Source organism: Rousettus aegyptiacus, unplaced genomic scaffold, assembly GCF_014176215.1.
Source record: "Rousettus aegyptiacus isolate mRouAeg1 unplaced genomic scaffold, mRouAeg1.p scaffold_m13_p_4, whole genome shotgun sequence".
Classification (NCBI taxonomy): Eukaryota; Metazoa; Chordata; class Mammalia; order Chiroptera; family Pteropodidae; genus Rousettus; species Rousettus aegyptiacus.
Window position 1 is genome coordinate 139826834 of NW_023416307.1, and position 19903 is coordinate 139846736.

At 32.5% G+C, this 19903-nt stretch overlaps 2 protein-coding genes across 12 annotated transcripts in view; one reads left to right on the forward strand and one right to left on the reverse strand.

Annotated features, from left to right (window-relative positions):
* RARB (retinoic acid receptor beta) overlaps nucleotides 1-1748 on the forward strand; it is a 647500-nt gene extending 645752 nt beyond the window's left edge. For all 10 annotated transcript variants that reach the window (XM_016124866.2, XM_016124868.2, XM_016124867.2 and 7 more), the window contains one exon: nucleotides 250-1748. In XM_016124866.2, coding sequence (XP_015980352.1) covers nucleotides 250-446 — 197 coding nt within the window. In that variant the 3' untranslated portion in view covers nucleotides 447-1748. The remainder of the gene's footprint in view (nucleotides 1-249) is intronic.
* A 51-nt stretch (nucleotides 1749-1799) lies between these two features.
* Nucleotides 1800-19903, reverse strand: part of TOP2B (DNA topoisomerase II beta) — a 56140-nt gene continuing 38036 nt past the window's right edge. For both annotated transcript variants that reach the window (XM_016124863.2, XM_016124864.2), the window contains exons 25-36: nucleotides 19794-19885; nucleotides 16847-17002; nucleotides 16615-16698; nucleotides 14163-14357; nucleotides 11525-11669; nucleotides 11152-11313; nucleotides 9490-9691; nucleotides 8450-8529; nucleotides 7167-7277; nucleotides 4826-4948; nucleotides 3248-3342; nucleotides 1800-2292 (exon numbers count right to left, since the gene is read on the reverse strand). In XM_016124863.2, the coding sequence (XP_015980349.1) occupies nucleotides 2125-2292; nucleotides 3248-3342; nucleotides 4826-4948; nucleotides 7167-7277; nucleotides 8450-8529; nucleotides 9490-9691; nucleotides 11152-11313; nucleotides 11525-11669; nucleotides 14163-14357; nucleotides 16615-16698; nucleotides 16847-17002; nucleotides 19794-19885 (1613 nt within the window). In that variant the 3' untranslated portion in view covers nucleotides 1800-2124. The remainder of the gene's footprint in view (nucleotides 2293-3247; nucleotides 3343-4825; nucleotides 4949-7166; nucleotides 7278-8449; nucleotides 8530-9489; nucleotides 9692-11151; nucleotides 11314-11524; nucleotides 11670-14162; nucleotides 14358-16614; nucleotides 16699-16846; nucleotides 17003-19793; nucleotides 19886-19903) is intronic.

The window sequence follows — 19903 nt, forward strand, 5'->3', positions numbered from 1 at the left end:
TTATGTTAAGTAAATATAGACTGATATTGTTTCCTGAAACTGACTGAGGCATGGAAATATCAAATTAAAACATGTCACCACATGGCTGCTGCTTTTCTATAAAGTAAAAATATTTTAATGCTGTAAAATCAGGACGGGCTCCGGGAGGCATTGGTAGCAGTTTTTACCCTTGTTAAAGTAAATGAAAGTGGACCCTCATTCAGCTTACCCCCGTTTCTCAACCAGATCTCTATGCTCTCTTTTTAAAAGGTGCGGAACGTGTAATTACCTTGAAAATGGAAATTCCTGGATCGATGCCACCTCTCATTCAGGAAATGCTGGAGAATTCTGAAGGACATGAACCCTTAACCCCAAGTTCAAGTGGGAATACAGCAGAGCACAGTCCCAGCATCTCACCCAGCTCAGTGGAAAACAGCGGTGTCAGTCAGTCACCATTGGTGCAATAAGACACTTTTCAGCTACTTCAAACATTCCCCAGTACCTTCAGTTCCGGGATTTAAAATGCAAGGAAAAAAAACAACAACAACATTTTTACTGCTGCTTAGTTTTGGACTGAAAATATATTAAAACTCAAGAAGGACCAAGAAGTTTTCGTATGTATCAATATATACTCCCCATTGTCTAACTTACCTAGAAATACAAACTTTTTAAATTCTAAAAATCAGCCATTTCATGCAACCAGAAACTAGTTAAAAGCTTCTATTTTCCTCTTTGAACACTCAAGATTGCATGGCAAAGACCCAGTCGAAATGATTTATTCCTGGTTAAGTTTCTAAAGACTTTGTACATACAGAAATATGGCTCTGTTCTTTCTATACTGTATGTTTGGTGCTTTCCTTTTGTCTTGCATTCTCAAAATAACCAAGACACCAAGGTTATGAAACAGACTACTGTACATGTCCACCTAAGAAAGATTCAAAAAGATAATTGTCTTGCTTTCACAGAATAATCAAGACATCAAGGTAAGGAAATGGGACTACTGTACAGTATGACACGATAAGGCTAAAGATATTCTAGTTAGTATGGAAGCTTGTCCTTGCTCTTTTGATGCTTTCAAACTGCATCTTTTATTTCATGTTGCCCAGTAAAAGTATACAAATTCACTGTACTAGCAGAAGAGAATTCTGTATCAGTGTAACTGCCAGTTCAGTTAATCAAATGTCATTGTTCAATTGTTAATGTCACTTTAAATTAAAAGTGGTTTATTATTTGTTTAATGACATACTACATAATTTTTTTAAAGATACATTTTTACAGTAACGATAGCCTCCAAGGCAAAAACACTTTTCAGTGTTAGTAAGTTTTTGTTTACCTATTCACGGGCCATTAGAGAAATTTCTTGGGATAATTAGCAGGCTAGTCTACCACCTATACCGTGTAACTCTCATGTCCTTCCTGACTCATGCTTGATACTGGGCTTTTTCCCCCAGCCTTCTTGATGCCCAGGAGATAACATTAACTCCCAAAGGCATGGGCAGAGAATCTGCATCCTTTGACCTTGTTCAATCACTATGAAGCAGAGTGAAAGCTGTGGTAGAGTGATTAACAGATACAAGTGTCAGTTTCTTAGTTCTCATTTAAGCACTAGTGGATTTTTTTTTTTTTTTGATATATTAGCAAGTCTGTGATGTACTTTCACTGGCTCTCTTTGTACATTGAGATTGTTTAACAATGCTTTCTATGTTCATATACTGTTTACCTTTTTCCATGGAGTCTCCTGGCAAAGAATAAAATATATTTATTTTAAAGGTGTGTGGAAGCTTTCACTACACTTTCATTTTCAGTAAAGAGACAGAGAAAACAGGTCCATTTTTAATGTTTAAATTTCATTTCAAAAAGCAGGTCTGTAGTCTGCAATCATGACAATTAAAATCTGTGCTAATGCACAGCAGTCTATAGTAATGCTACAAGCCAATCAGACAGTACATGACATTTCAATGAGTAAAAAAGAGCATAAAACTGTATGTGTAAGAACAAAATGTTAAAAGGCCTACCACAATAATAAAAAACCATCAATTACATCATCACATTAAAATAAGCCAGATGTACAAAAGTCTGAGACAGAAAAGACAAAACGACAACACAAGTTATCTGTTGAAAAATGTTTCTGTGCTCTTTGGGCACTTAATTAAACATTGCAAAATCAACATCTTCTTCTTCATCAGACTCTGCAAAATATTTTACTTCTTTCCTAGCCCGACCCGTCCGTGGCAGAGAAGGTGGTTCAGAAGTGAAGTCTGATGGGAAGATGTCCACATCCGAATCCTGATCAAAAGATGTTTTCTTCTGTTTCTAGACATTTAAAGACAAAACAACAAAAAATAGATTTAAAACTTCAAAGTTAAGGGGAAAAAAGGGCTCATGTTAAAAAGAATTCTCATTCCTTTCACTTCACTTGCATTGAGAATTATAAATAATGGTGCTTTTAAAATCATAATTGTAATGCTAACTTAAGTGTAAAGCCAGTTACCTAATAATTTTTATGAAGGAAAAAAGAATTAAGTATAATACTTAGCCACTTCAGTGACCTTATATTACTTATCACCATTACTTATTTTTTTAGAATTTATATATTACCCAGCAAATATGCACAATGCCCAGATTAGTAAAAATTCAAATGGTCTAATTTGTAATTACCTATCAATTCATGAGAGGAAAACAAGACTTGTGCACAATATGTAGTATACACTGTGTTTATAAAAATTCAGAGAAGAGTCACCAAAATGGACCAGAGATATATAAGACTGGATGGAAAAGATGAGTGTGAAAAGCAGCATAAAACTAAAATCATCTACATTCATATTTTTAAGTTTTAATGGAACAGAGAAAAAAGGGAGATATCTAATGTTATTCGTGTACCTAAAAGTATACTTCTGGAGAAGGACCAGACTAATTGGGAAAATTAGCTGCACTCAAATGAATTCAAGTTTAAAAAATAAAATTAGCCCTGGTCAAATAAAGGAATATCTTTTATTTGGTCTGACAAAAATATTTCAGACAGGTAGCATGTAATTTCTACTGCTTACTAGATAAAACAGTCTTAATTAAGTAGGCTAATTTATACCACACTTTTATCCAAGAAAGAGTCCTGATTATATAGATTTAGACTTGAATAATTCTTCAACCATATACAACCCCCTAAAGCTAAAAGATGCTAGGTTTAATGCTGTTACATTTTATATAATAACTAAGCCATTTATAAATCATCTTAAACAAAACTGTACGTTAAAAAGATGCTCCTGATTACCTTGCTTGGTGGTTTGGATGTTTTCCTGCCAGGGTTATAATCACCTTCATTTTCAGAGCCAGATGCTTTCCTTTTCTTTGCCCCTCGACCTTTACCTTAAAATGATACAAATGGTTTTTTTTTTCTCCCAAGGTTAAGTGCAAGGTTAAGGTAAAAATCCTGTATTTTACTTCTTGGGCATTCCCAACCATTTACTGCAATCCTGATCTCTTAATATGAATGATGTAGAAGCAATTTGCAGCGTCATTTTAGTTATGGAGTTGACATGACTAAAGAGTATTTCACAAATACATTTAAACTAGTTGGAAGATCCTCATGACAAATTTTAATTACCAAGCCTCTGATACATAATAGAAAACATTTACATTGTACACATGTTGTCCTTGGGCCTGAAAGGAAAAATCTCTTGGAGAAGTACTCTTTATATTAAAAAAATTTAGTTTCTAATATTTCATGGATCAATTATTTTAAAAATATATTCAAATATGAATTACTAGAAAATACACTTTCTTATTAACACAAATTAGAAAGGTCTAAATCCTTATTCTAAATTTTATTTATCACATACTAGAAACAACTAATTGCAGATCCCATTTGAAGTAGCACAATCTTAGAATAAACCTTTCAGTATTAATCAGGAAATAATCTGTTAAATCCATATTCCTTCTCAGACCTAGAATGGTCACATGCAGCCTATTTTTTTTCATCTACCTAACTTCTTATTCTCATCATTGGAGGAAGAAGAGAAAAGGGTAATATTTAAATGTTCTCCATCCTACAGTGATGGCAGTGAGTGAAAGAAAAGAAATGGAACTCAACTGCTATTCTAATTTTTTTTTAATTCCTTAAAAGCTATGACCAACCAGATTGTATTAGTAAAAGATAGCCTAAATGATCTTGGGCTGTCATATTTGAGCCGATGAAGCAACAAAATGGCACTTTTATATTTATAAAGGTTTCAAACTGTGTACACCATAAGTACTGATGTCCTGAATCATGCTTCTTTTCCAGCCTCCCACCCCATTCTCCTTCGTTTCCCTGTTAGGTCTATATCTCTTTATCCTAACCACAACTTTAAAAAAATAAAATAAACATGTTGATAACATCTGCCAGTTGAATCAAAGGCTGAACAGCTACCCTTAGAGAAAATCATGTCTTACTTTTTTTTTTTAAACCATCTGTCAGGGCTTTCTAGATCCTGAAGACAAACAAAAAGTTCTAAGAGTCCTAGCGCCAGCCTACTCCTACGATTCTCACTTTAGCTAGCAAGAGCCTTCATCCACCTTTTTAACAATTCCTTCTAGTGAGCTGCCTGCATGAGGGTCTTTGAACCATTCCTCGGTATGCAAATTGCTTACTTAACCTCTTCTGAATCTCAATTTCTTAATTTGTAAAAACAAAGTGACTAGACTCAATTGCTTCCTTTGGACTCTAATTTAGCACTGATTCTTAGAAACATTTCTTATTGAGTAAAGCAATTTAAAATGTGTACTCAACCTCTCAAAATTCAGTGAGTTAGAAGAGACTAAATATTTTCCACAGGACATATGTTAGAGGGTTATACAAAGATATCCTCACCTTTTGGTGTTGTAGTCTTCTTTGGAATGCCAAATTCTGAATCTGAGTCAGAGTTTATAGTCTCTACTTTCTTCTGTTTGGGAGTTCTCCTGGGCTTAGGAGTTGTATCTGAAGATGGTTTTCCTATTAAGCAAATTTCCATTTCTTAAATCAGCGTAATATACTTACCAACAAACCAAGCTGAAGTGAATCCTATAACAATGGTATTTCTTACAGCTGCTATGAAATTGAATATCCTTAAATAATAGTTTCTCTCCACTGGGTACTAATGTAAAAACAAATGATGTCTCATAGATGATAAAATGCTTTTTATTTAATTATGCATAATTTGCCTTTTGATAATTCAAGTGAGATATTTTAAATGAGGGCCTTTAAAATGAATTAGGCAGTAACTTTTAAAAAGCAGTACTAAAAATATAGTCAGGACAAAAAAAAAATGACAGTAATTATAACCCAAGTACAACCACATATTAGGTTCTAACTTTTAAAATATTTTAGAGGGAAAAAATATATATATTTTTATGAGACCTTCAAATATCATGAATGGAAACTGATTTGCTCCACTCAAAAGTGGAAATTCAGACGTGGCACTCTTATGTGGAAAGAAATATGAAAATTCCAGAAATGTAGGAAATAGAGCCAAAGGCCTTCGTTTTAATGAATTTTGTTTTAATGGAATTGACATAGCAGGGTGGTCCAGGGACCACCTTTTTTCTTCAGAAGAGTTTCCAGGCTTACAGTATTAGGTGCCACTTTCAACTCTACAGAGTAAATGTAGGTCAAATATCTAAATACCCTGAGTGGCCTTTTTGCTATAAACTGACGAGAGCTACAGAATTTAGCTTGTATAATATTTATGTAATTTGGAGTTAACATAAATGATCCCTCAGAAGGACATGATGTATCCTGTCCTTGAAATGATATTTTGTGGGAATTGTGTTTTTGGAAAAAGGCTGAGGGCTTGCTGGGGTCCCTGAAATCACTCCACACAGATGTCACCCAGTCAACTGACACAAGGTTAGTTCAGCTACTGTGAAACAACCAAACAGAACAGGTGTTATGATACGCTATCCTTTTAGTTAATGCTAAACTCTAACTCATAAGTTGAATAGGAGTGAACAACTTGATGAAAGAACTGATATGGCTCCCAAGTTATCAGGGTGGTTATAAGATGCCAATATGAAGATGATAAAAGATGCTTTAAGGGAAATTATACAGCCTGCCTTGGTTTGAATTCCCCAAAAGCAGACCCTACCAGATCATAAGACAAAGACTCGAAAAAAGTATTTATCTGAGAGATAAAGGAAAGGTAATATAAAAATGGGACAATGAAGAGAAGGCAGTCAGTAAAGGGTAAGTTATATCAAACCTATCATCACTGTGGGAGCTTAATTCCATGAGGAATCCCATGAGCCAGTGTAAAACACACCCCAGAGAAACAAGAGCACTAGGATATTTGCAGACCAGCTATCCTCAGTCACTGGAAGAAGGTGGCTGGGTTGGGGAATGTTAATATTCCAGCACAGCAACAAAGAGAAAGTCCTGAAGCAAAGAAATACAGACATTGGTCCATGTGCACTGAAGAGGTAAGGGGGAAGAGATACGGTGGGGGAGGCACCCAATGTGTTAACTAGAGAGGTTCCTACAGCCAACCAATTTCTCATTAAGGTCCTAGTGTATTCAGAATAAGTGGGGCCTTTTATTGTTGTTCTGCTACATCTAACACGTGTGTCTACAATGGTATTGTCTGTTGTGCATTTTTGAGATCCTGAAGGGACAGTTCATATTCTTTTAGTTCACTTGCTATGGAAGTAGCAATTATCTTTTAAACTGATACTGACACCTCCTTCAAAAACACCAAGGTGTGTACCTTGATACTAGTAACAGATTCATGAATTCGTGTTTTACTTACAGTCTAAGGCTATGGAAAAGAAAGAAGCTACATGATTCACACAAAAAAAGAGGACCTCAACTGAACAGACCAATCATTCCACATGAGTAGTTAAGGCATGACCTACATAGATAACACAATCAGGCTACTAGTAAGACAAAATTTAAATCTATCTTACAACCAATGACAGGAGAGCTTTACTAGAAAGCCATCTTTAGTATCAACACATGGTATTATTTTTTAATTACAATAGCTTTAAAATGAGGTCTTAAAATAATTTTTAAAATTATGTGGTTAGAAAACAAGAGGGATTCTCCTTATACACATTTATAACTATTTTCTAGCGAAGTTCCAGTGCCAATAGTTTCAAATTATATTAAATTTCTTTTAACATCAACTATCTCTACATGGTTTATGCAATGCTTAACAAAATCAAATATAAGTACATACCTTTTTTAGCAGCTACTGTTTTACTTGGTACTTTATCTGTTTGTTTCAGACCAAATGACGGTGAAAAAACAGAAGCAGAATCTTCTTCGTTACTGTCAAATTTAGCTGAATCTAAAATTACAAAGCTTTTTTTCAGTAAAGAGATTCTGTAAGGACCATTTAATAGTTAAACTTTGATTCTTTTTACTGATGACTTCTCTTTAGCTAGATAATTGATCTTATAAGTTTCTATTTTGTGATCATATAATCCACAATATACAAATGGCTGAAAATAAAAAAATATAAATAAATATAATATTATATTTCAAAAATGTTAACTCTGTTGTAAAACAAAGAAATGCATAAAGCAATGAAATTTCTTAATAGTCCCAATCATTTAAAACTTAAATGACAAATTCAAAACAAATACTAACGATTTATTTTAAAATGAATTATGAAAAAGGTCTCACTGTGATTATTTTAGTGTCTATACATCTAGTGCTATTAACCCATTGCATGAATATAACAAATAATGGTCAAATCTAAAATAGTAGTAAGTATTCATCCTTTTAACCCAATTTTAAATCATTGAAGATTAGTTTTAAAAGTATGTCGGCTTATCTAGTTTATTTTCACACTCTAATTAATCAATTCCCTCCCTCCCCGAAACCAAAACAAGACTTAAAATGGCTACTTGGATGTAAGTAATAGTTTTATATAACTGTTTTGACATGCTGTCAAAATGCATATCTGTCTATATGTATGTGTTTTAAAAAATACAAGACAGTAAATAAATTCAGTCTAGATTATTTTGACCTTAAAATTTCCACACACAAAAATATAGAGGATAAAAAATATACACCCTGATTAAGTTTCCTTCTATGAAAGGGTTTAGTAAAACAAATTTGCATATTGCTACCATTATAGCTTAAAAAAATATATCATATATACATTCACGTTGCTGTGAAACTCAAACTTCAATCTATCAAAATGTCTTTCTGTATTTTTCTCTCATTAAAACACTATATTCACACAACACTCCCTAAACACATACAAGTTAGCATCTGCCTATCCACCTAAGTGCTTCCATAATGTCTATTTTGACAAAGTAGCTGGGAATCACTTCTGGAAAAGTAAACAAACCTTATTACATTGAGGAAAGTATAAAAACAAGGTAAATTATCTACTCATAAAAAAATCCTGAAATTAAATCATGACTTAATGATTTGTCTACAGTTTTTTCTTCTTCACTAAAATATAGCATAATACAATAAGTAATCAATGAAAAGATTAAATGAGCATACCATCTTCTGACTTTTGAGCGTATGAAGGAAATGAGAAAAGATTTCCAAAATCCTGACTTTTTTTATCATGCGAAGATTTTCTATTAGAAAGAAAAATTAAACATCACAATATAATTTAAACATCTGGTTTCAACCTTGATAAATTATGTGTAATATGTACTGCAAAATTATAATCACAGAACGAAATTTTGTTCTCTGATTTGTTTCTGTTGAAGACTGGGAAACCAAACTCTTTTTTTCTCTCTCATGTGCACAAGTCTGCATACACACACACAGACACCAGACAAACCAATGATTTACCATAAGAGAATGGAAACAGTGAAAATTTAGCTATTCAAAATATCACTAAATTAAATTCTATGGTTGATAAAACCATTCCAGAATTTAATATCACTAAATTATTGGCAGAAATCCAAGGAGAAAGTCAGAATCTCTATCAGAATAGGCATTAATCCTATTTCTGATCCTCGGCTGCATGTGGTAAAATACTTCTTTATAATAGATGGCAAAATATTTCCTTAAAAAACCTGAAATAGTTCACATACTTTGCATCCTACATCTAAGTGTTCACATTCATCAGAGACAAGAAAAATCGACCACGGTCAAAGCTAGGAAAAAAACTAAACTTCTCAGTTCTAAAGATTTAGTTAGTAACTTTTCCTTGAACCAGGGGATTGTCAAACTATGTCCCTATTGCCTATTTTTGTAAATAAAGTTTTAATGAAACACGGCTATCAGTTCTTTTACATCTAGTTTATGGCTGTTTTCTTCTGCAATGGCAGCACTGAGTAGTTGTCGCAGAGACCATATGGCCTGCAAAGCCTAAAATATTATTGAGCCCTTTATGGAAAAAAACTTTGCCAACCCATGCTCTAAACCATAGCAATAGTTATGTAAATAGATGCAATATTAACCAAATTTACTGATTCGAGAGTAGGACCTTACCTAAAATAATAACAATTTCTTAGAGCTTACTATAAGATTTTTAACATAAGCTAACTGCACTATATAGTTCAATAGCAGTAGTTTCCATTACTTACTCTGGAGTAGTTTTTGATTTGCCTGGTGAAAATGTATATTCATCTTTATCTAGGCCATCTGAAGGAACAAACTCATCTTCCCCATCATTTGTTATGGGAGATGCTTTAACTTTTAATTCCTCTAAATCATTATTGTCATCATCATCATCAGCATCATCATCCTCTTCTTCTGAGAAATCAAACGTGTACTTAGGCCTTTCAGCTAGGAGATAAATGAAAGTGAATGTTAACATCAAATCCAGCTTTATCCACATGAAATATGATAATGAATAATATATTTGAAAAATATTCCAGCTATCACTAAAAATACACAGGGAGGGGGAAAAGATAAGCATTTAGAGAATAAAAGCCAACAACTTTAGCCTCGGTTATTTGGATAATATAAACATCCATCCGCCTGTACTTCCCAGGAGGCTATAGAGTAATAATGCTGCATGTTAAGTGAGCATATAGTGATGGGATTAATTGCTAGAATACTGCTTGTCATACTTAATATTACTCAAAAACGGTAGTAGTCATTATGGCCACCGTAAAAGTAACTACTAATATAATTTCTGCGATTACAAAAGACAAATTTTACAGGCCTTTAGAAAGTGCTAATCTTTCTCTTAACCTTTTGCACAAAAACTTCTATCTTCTATTCATGGTAGTTTTACTATAAAATAACAGGTAGTAACTCTTTAGATGAATGAGGAAAAATAAAGATAAGACCTCAACATACTAGCAAACAATAATTTAATATAATGTATAAAAAGGTACCAACTGGGGAAAGACAGTTTGACATAATAAAATAAACATTTTTTAGCATATGTTATGAAATAAAATTTAAAAATCATGTTGATGCTATGTAATTTTTTTACTTCATTTTAGATGTATGGATAAATTTTAGTATTAAATACATTTTTGAAGCATTTAATAAATTAATTTTCATGTGTTACACATGTTAAAAATTCACATGTATTATACTACCTATGGCATTAAAAAAAGAAATTCAATCATTTTTGTGATTAGAGAACCAAAGAATTTAAAAAGTATCTTCCAGAGACAAAACAATCATAATTCTGTAGCATTCATTTTAAGTAAATTAGGACTTAACATTGAGAAGACTCTATAAAATAGGACACTCAGTTTTTATTTGAAGACTTCAAGTTAATGAATATTCAGGAAGGATCAAATCGCATGCTTAACAGCAAAATGTATAATAGCAAAATGGGATTCAGTAACCTAATTCTATCACTGCAATTATTTAAATTATGCTATGTCCATGGAATCAGACTCCTAAAGCAAAGGGAAATTTTATATGATACAAGAGGTAGAAAATAAACAAAAACAAAACTATTAAGTACTTCTATCGATCTCTCTCTCTCGATATACTATCAATGTACATTTTTTACCAAAAATCTTTAAACTATGCAGGAATATAACCCAAGCTTTATAATAAACATCAATAGGAAAATATGATTCACTTTAGAAAAATTTATGCCCAACTTTGCTAGAAAAGATCATTCTGTAATGCAGATTTTTTGTGTTCATGAACTATAACTTCTGAAATACTAATGGTTGTTAACATTGGTACTACTAATAATACCAACGTACATGAGTAATACTAACTGGGTCAAATTATAATATACAATAAACTAAATATAAAATGTATCACAATACCAGCCGCTCTCCTAAGCAAAGAATCTCTTGGAATAACCACAGGTTCTGTTTCTTCCAAGTCACTTTCTGACTTGGATTCATCATCTGACCAAGGATTCCGTTTCTTCACTTTCTTTGCACTAGATTTACCAGATGATGCAGGTGTTTTTCTCACCCTGGTACCTAAAACAAAAGAACAATATATACTAATACTTATACAAATGTCATTAGGAAAAATAAAACTTATAATGAAAAGTTCATTATAAAATAACGAATGTTCATAAACACTGGAGACATTGCTTAAACTATTAGGAAAACAGCACAATCAAAAGAAGGTAGTAATACCCTGTATATATATTTTCACACACACTCAAACTTTGTAACAAATCCTCACCAGGCTCCTTTTTTTCCCTTTTGGGTTTGGGACCTTTATTTACAGGCACTGGCTGCATCAATGCCTCCTCGCCTGCACCTTCTACTGGTGTTCCACTGAATTCTTCATCAAATTCCACTTTTACTGTTGTGGTATCAAGATCACCCTACAAATTAAAAAGAAAACCAAACCATGGGTAAAAATTAAAGTTAATTTAACACCATTTATTTCAGAGATACATTTCCAGCCAAGAGATTGCTTCTTCATATCAGATGAGTAAAAATAACAAATGTAATTCTATGAGGTCTTAATAGATGACTTTGATCAGACTATATTTTACTTTATTTAGCTGTAGCAAATGATATTGTTTAACACTCTAATCTTGTGGTACACAGCATGAGATGATAGCTACTTAAAAGCAACCATAAAAAAAATAAGAAGGCAGCTTTTGATTATCAAAGGGACTTTCACACCAATAACTATGGACACCAAAAGGTACCTGCAAATATGCTCCTATAACTGAGGTCTCTATATACTAGAAAAAAATCTTCAGATTATTGAAGGAAAATAAGCAACGTATGTCATGCACTGTTAGGCATTATAAGACAAAGCCCTGCGACTCTAAGATTATTGTGGGATTGGGGAGAGAGGAGGACAAGTCATTACAATACAAATAATATAGAGGGAAGTATAACAGTTACCCGTGGGGATAAGTGAGCAGAGTCAGGGAAGATTCTAAAAAGGAGCCTTTCTGATTGGGTTTTGAAGTAATGGTGTACATTTGCAAGGTCAGAAGAAGGAAGGAGGAAAGAACATCCCGAGCAAAAGATACAGAGGCATGAATCGCCATACTATTTTTAGAGAATTGCAAATAGTCTGCTAGGATTCAAGGCAAGGTGAGAAGAAAGAACAGTTAAACAGACACACAGGAGACATGTAGATGCTAAACTACAGTGTATAGGAGTCTGTGTAGTCTGTGGGGGGTCATCGAAAGCTTTTAAGTGTTTGTATAATAACTGGACTTACTTGTTGGAAATATCACTTTGGTAGTAAGAGGCAAAACTGAGGAATGAAGTAGAGGAAGGTAGGAGTCATGATTAGATGAATAAGGACAGGAAGACTAATTAAGAGGACCACTTTAAATTATCTCAGAGAAAACAAAGAATTCTAAGATAGTGTCAGTGGGAACCAAGATAAAGAGGTGAATTTTGGAATTGCTTCATAGGCAGCCAATAAGGATATAGTTATGATTAAATGAGGAAATGCCCAAGTTTTTGGCTTATGTTAGTGATGGATGATAATGCCGGTAACAGATAAGGTGTAGAAGTAGAAAAAGAACTTTTGAAATTAGGATAATAGGTCCAGTTTCATAAATGTTGAGTTTCAAGGGCTTTGGGCATTCATATGGTTATATTAGCCTGTCTCTCCTGAAAAGCTTATGAACATAAATTTGAGAGTCATTATGTGAGTGGAAAAAGCTCTGAGCATAGATGATGTTACCCAAGGGGACTATAAAAGGTGAAGAAAGAGTGATGAACACTAAATCTGACAAACACCAACTGAAAAGGAGGGAGGCCATTTTCCTAAGGAGAAAGCAAATGCATTATGTGCAAGTGAAGCTCTGTGTGGTGGGGAGCCAGGAAAGAGGGAAGTAGTAAGGCCTCAATTCATTAGAACATTAGAAGAGACTGATCTCTCTGAAATCACAATGCTCCCACACTTAAAATATTAGCCCTGTACAGAGAACTCTCCAATCTCATATCCCACCGTTTAGGCTCATTCCCCAATCTCTGCTGGACACATTCATCTACATAACTCCTGGATTCTAAAATCAACCTGCCCAGAAAAACCAGCCTCTTGCGTTCAGAACATCATGCCACCTATTTCTTCAGAAGTCTTTTCCTCTGAAAAGTCTTCTCAATGCTTTCCTCTTCTGGCTAACTCTTGCCCATCTGCTGAAGGGTAAGTGAGTCTCATACTTTTAAATCCTCAATAGCACCAATCAATGCCAATGACATAGGATGTGAATGATGATTTTTTAACAAATAAATAAATAGTAAAAGATGATAGCTTACTTTGAAAGCCAAACAGGCCCTTTTGTTTGTAAGACTTCCTTAATTGGTCAAGATAGAGTACTAAAATTTATATTTTAAAGTTAATATACATTTTTTATTGTTCCATAATTTTAATTTAGAATGCTGCCAAGAGGAGTTATTTTCATCTCTCATTTTAAAAATGGAATCAAGGTAGTTGGGTTTATTTATTTACTTATTTTTTTGAGTCAAAGGGAAAGTTTACTAGAGAAGGGGTGACACTCCATAGACAGAGTGGTATCTCCTCTCAGAGACAGAGAGAGAACCTAGGAGAGACTCCGAGGGACAGCAACAGTGACAGTGAGAGAGACAGAGTAAAGACACTGAGAGGAACTGAGAAAGACACTGAGAAGGACTTAAGTAGCTCTTTATATATGTGGGTCCTTGACTAATGTTTTCCTTCTGTGGATCAAATGCTCTCATAGAACCAATAGTCTGCTATCAAAAGTGAACATATTAGAAACAAAATAAAGCATTATTTAAACACACAGTAAAATTAAAATACACATATACATCATTATGGAGGTAGAATCTACCAATGATCTAAAACAAGACCTATGTCATACCTTTTTCTTCTTCAACAACTTTTTGCTGGCATCTGCCTTCATAGCAGTGATTTCGGGAACAATTCTCCTCCCATAAGGTGAGGGCATAGTCTCATCCAACTGAAGTTTCTTCACCTTAGGTTTTCCAACTTTACCTTTTATTGTTCTTCCAGCCATTCCAGCCAGAATATCTTCTCGTTCTTGAGCTTCCACTTTCTGAAATATAATTATAAAGAAAGTGGAGGCAAGGGCGGGTGCATAAACAACTCATTAGAAAAGACGATCACTACTGCATAAGAAATTAAAACTAATTTTATTCATTCAGGAATAAAGCTTTCCTTTCAATTATTCAGATAAAGTAATAGAAAAAATTTTAATAATTCTAAGTAGAAGACCTGGGTTGTAGTCCCAATTATAACTAGCTTCTCATTTGTAATACAAGGGGATAGTAACTAAATGACCTATAGGGTCCCTTCCAATTCTAGGATCCCATGCTGTAATATGGAATCAAGACCTCTGATGACCTGGTAGCTTTGAAATCCTAGCAAATCATACAAAAAGGCAGTTCTGTTAACAAGTATGAAGCTATTCTTTACTATTTTAGCCATAATAGAAAATATAAAAAAAATTGTTCATAAACTTAGTCAAGAGTTTGAAAATTAAAAGGTTTGCTAATATAGATTGAACTTACGAGGTTTTACGTAATAATAAAAGAGAATATAATCATGATAAAAATTCTTCATTTTACAAAATTATTCCTTCAAATAATAAGCAAGCTTTGAAAGGTACAAGGGAAAATGTCATCTTAATCTCTTGAAAGTTATTTAAGAAATCCTGGTAGCATGATAGCTTAATAGAAATAACATAAACTTTGAAATAAGACAGATATGGATTTCAATCTTAGCACTTTCACTTATTAGTTATAAATCCTAGGTAAATAACAGTTATAATTTATAAAGCACCTACTATGTGCTAAGTATTAAAAATCATGTGATACCAATTTTATGGATAAGTAAACTTGGACCCTGAGAGGGTAAATAATTGTTCTTAACCATAATGATACAATTCCTCTCTAAGCAAGTTACTTTATTCTCTTTATGCTTCAGTATCTTCATCTGTATAATAGCTTAAAAATAACCTCTCTCTTTTGGGTCGGCCATGTGATCACTCTGAGAATTACAAAGAATGCAGTACCATACAATAGAGATTTAATTAATTATATCATTAGACTCTAAAAGACACAGATCAACCTGAAATTTAAATCTAAATCTTTTTAGATATAAAATGTACATATATATATGAAATAAGTTGTTTGGAACTACTTCACTAATTATCAAATAATAAAATAAGGTAAAGAATTAAAAGTAAAAGAGAACTATTATTCAATGGAATTGTCTGGTGCCTTTTCAATAATAAGAAAATTTAGAGGCATAACTACAAGTTTTCCATGTCTCACTATGTTAATTGTCAGTGATCAAATTCAAAGCAATGTTAGAATATCATTAATATTAATTAGGAACAATAACTTCCCTTTTAACATATGCTAGTTTCATTTTTGATATTAATTTTTAAATGCATAAGTCAGCAGAAACAAAAGGTCTCGAATTTTTAAAAATCTAATCCCTTAACAATATAAGAAAAGCATAAATCAAGGCATACTTATATTTGTGATACGTGAAAGATCATTAAGGGAAGCCAGAAAAAGAGCGCTAAAAATTCCAGAAATTTTAGTAGACAACTAATATACCACACCCATTCTTAAGAGTTCTAATTGTGACAGGCCACAAAAATAAAACTAGAGCATGTTAACAATAAATCAATGAAACTAAAAAGTAAAAAACAAAATACCATAGGAATAATAATAAATAGTAATTTACCTTGTACTACTCTAAATCAGATGATCATACAACCATTAACTTAATTCTAAGATTTTAAGTGAGTTAATTGCTTAAAAACAAATTGGCCAATTTTAGAAAACATTTACATTTTATATCTTTCTCTACACTTTTTTCTTTTATTTTTTAAATTAAAATTATCCCTGGAGAAAACTAAGTTATAACAAAAAATATTAAAAATTTTCTGTTATAAGCCTAAAAAGACTATCATTCTACTTTTGAAAATCAAAGTACTTATATTCGATAATATATATACATATAAGTGACTTATATATATCCTCTTACTGCTTTGCAGGAAAATACTGGACTGAATTATCATTAGCTAATTTGAAGCAGTAAATTTAACTAATAGAAAGTACTAATATTTAATTTATTCTAAATTTCAGCTCTTTCGCTTTATATATTCATCTACACCAGACATAACTTTCCCTTCAAAGAAGCTTAATCTTACTGCAGTTTATACACACAATAACCTTCACAGAGTTAAGGAATCTGAGATAATTTAGTTAAAAAGAATTTTCATTCTTGTTTCATGAACAATTTTTTTCCAATTATGTCTTAATGGAGACTTAACCTACATCCAGTTCTTCAGCAAATGCTGCTAAATCTTCTTTCCAAAGATCTGAAGGAGATTTTCTTTTAAGATCATTGACCTCTCGTCCCTATGATAAAAAAGCAGTGATTTAAACATCCAATAATTTAAAAATGTTTAAATGGCAAAATCAAAATACTTATTTTTGAAAATGGAAAAATAAAGATACGGATAACACTGAAATAGTTTCAAATTATTTAACCCACAAAAGTTCATACTTTCGCATCTCTCTGTTTAATCAATTCTTCAACTTTTTCTTTAGTAAGAGACCACAGAGACATATTTAAAATATAATTAAAATCAGGGCCTGAAGGAGTTCCTGAATCAGAGGAACTATCATCATGCTGGTTTTGTGTTTCTTCCTCTTCTGTTGCCTGTAAAAAATAATAAATTTTATATTAGCATCAAACCAATGTTGAATTTTATTGAATACTGAGTTTAAAAAATATATCACTAATGCTATACTCTTAATGCTGCGTCTTCTGTTGGTGGGGTTATTTTAGATTAACTACAAAACTACCTATAAAAATATAGCTCCTATAAAACGTTTAAATTTTCTGAAAATGTATAATAAAATCTTCAAAAAGAATGGTATGTGCAGTCCCTATCCCAGAATGTGATGAGAAATTGACTGCTTGCCTAGGCACTATAAGTCATGAGAAGACAACACAACTTAAAATTAATAGACTGGAACTGCAACTTGTCAGAATTTTATATTAGTTGAGTGAATGAACAATTTGAAACCCAAATTAAGTATCACATAAAAAATGTTTTACAGTTATAATAATAAATATGCTAAGATAGTCACTCTCTAGGATAAATTCTTAATAAAAATTTTCTAAAGCTACAACACTCATGTGAGTTAGAGTATGAATATGAGGGCTATTCTACAATTGTATTTACAAAGTTTTTTTCATGGAAAGGATTGCAATCAAAAATCTTATGCTAATATTAAATTTCAAACTTCTATGAATGTAAAAGGAGTTATTGTAGGTGAAATTATCTTTAAATTTTTTGAAATAACAGCCATTACATAAAATTGCAAACTAAATTGTCTAAGGTACTCAGATTATTGAAAATTACTGAGTTAACCATGACACTCCACAACAAAAAGTTAGTTCGCTTTTTGTAATAATAAAAAAAAAGTTTTACAATTTAAAGTTCTCAGTAAAATAATGTGTGTGTGTGTGTATATACACACACAAAGTCAAGTTTAAGTGTACTTTAAAAGCAAAGGGATAAAAATAAAAATTGCAAAGACAGTGCCTCATCACATTAACAAAACTAAAAATTCAATTAAGCAATATATGCCAAATAAGGAATGCTGTTGTTGAGCTGAGAGATAATTAATAACTATCTAGATAACTCATGATAAATTAATAAATTCTACAGTGTAAAGAATTCTTCATGCGACAGTGATGCTATGGAATATTTAGGCTGTTACACTTCTATTATTATCACGGTGTCATAAATTCCTGTTTAGACCCACAGTTTAGAAATCTATTTGCTCTAGGTTTTGATGACACCCAAAGTATTGTTAACAAGCACTCTAAGACTATCTTTCACTGTTAACATAAAAACGACTAAAGATACTTTCAGAAATTTAAAAAGAAACTTCAAGTTCCAATGACCAAATTCTATTATGTTTTTGAAAAAACTTTAATCTACTTATCTGCTTTATAATTAATTCTCTCTTTTCCAACTCTATGAAATAGGACACTTTTATAAAGGCAGGTTTTTTGTTTGTTTGTTTGTTTTGTTATTTGAACCCCTAAAATAAACCCATGGCTAAGAAACTGAGAAAATTTTTATGGTGACAATGAAATTATTGAAACTAAGCACTAGGTTTTACCCATGAAGTCTCTTTCACCAGAAGGGCATTCTCTCAAACTCTAAACACATATCTTCTAAAACTAAGCATTAAATTCATTAGCTCACTAATTTTTTTAAAGATATAGTTAATACCAACAGTGATACAGGAGGGCAACTAGTGTATAAACTATAATTTTAGGTTTAAGAGAACAATAAAACACACTGAAAAGAAACAAAGTGCTTGGATTGTCTTAGTTCTGAATGCTCCCCATCTTGTTCTACCCCATTTTCCTCAAATGATGAAGAAACCTATAATGTAATATGTAATTGCAAAATATATAATCTACCTTGTTTATTCACTGTTATATAACATACTATTATATTAACTGTCCAAAATTTAAAAAAAAAAAATTTAATAGTGTGAACAAAAACAGCATTTCAATGCAGTTTAATGAAAAATATGAAAAACATTATGGTTGAGAACTCATAAATTAGAGAAGTTCTAAACTTCAAGTTATATCACGTATCCTAACTGTATTTCAGAGATACTAACGTTATCGATATCATATATACACAATATTGCAATTTTCAAAAAAAATCTTTTCCAATTTTCTTCCTTTGGTACACTTGTGTTCTCAAACACAATGTTGCACTCTTTTTAAAATCTTTTAATTATACATGAAAGCAAGAAATTAATTCTTGAGGGGAATCTCAAAGTTTTAATATGCCATTCACTGGATTAATGTTAGTACTTTACAATCTGAAATGGGCAATTTGATTAATAAAACATCAGACTCTTAATCTGAAGTTCCAGGGCTTAAATAAATCTCTGGCCAAAGATCTAAGCACAGGACAGAGCACATATGTGGTGCCCCATAAATACTGTAATATTGAATGTTTTGTCTCTAGTCTTCCCAGCATAAACTGAAACCAGATCAAGTGAATGGTAACTTGATACCCTATTGTGACCACAGACTGATCAGTGCGAAACAATTTACGTGCTACCTTTGTAGTTCCCAGACAGTATACATGCACCTCACAAAAACCACCACCACAACTCACACCCTTTAATGGCAGGCTCAGAAAAAAGGCCAAAGAGACTGAGCTACCTTCTCACACCTGGAGTCATTTCTCCAGGCCCTGGTTGAGTCACACTGGCAAAGTGCTTGTGGTGGGTGTGCACTGCAAATTCCTGTACTTTATCTGTTCTGTAGATAAATAGAAGACTTCAGTCTCCAAACAGACAACTCAGAACCTTTAGTAGTACTAAATTTAAATTTCAGGGTTTGGGTTTGTTGTTTTGGAAGTTGCTTTTAAACGCTTCTCTGAATGTCTTGTTCTGCAAATGATTACCTTTTCTTGTGCTTCTTTCCAGGCTTTCACTGGGTCAGATTCATAACCTCTCTGGACTAACATTTGAATCAAATCTTTCTTTGACCTATTCTCTATGTGAGGGAAAAATA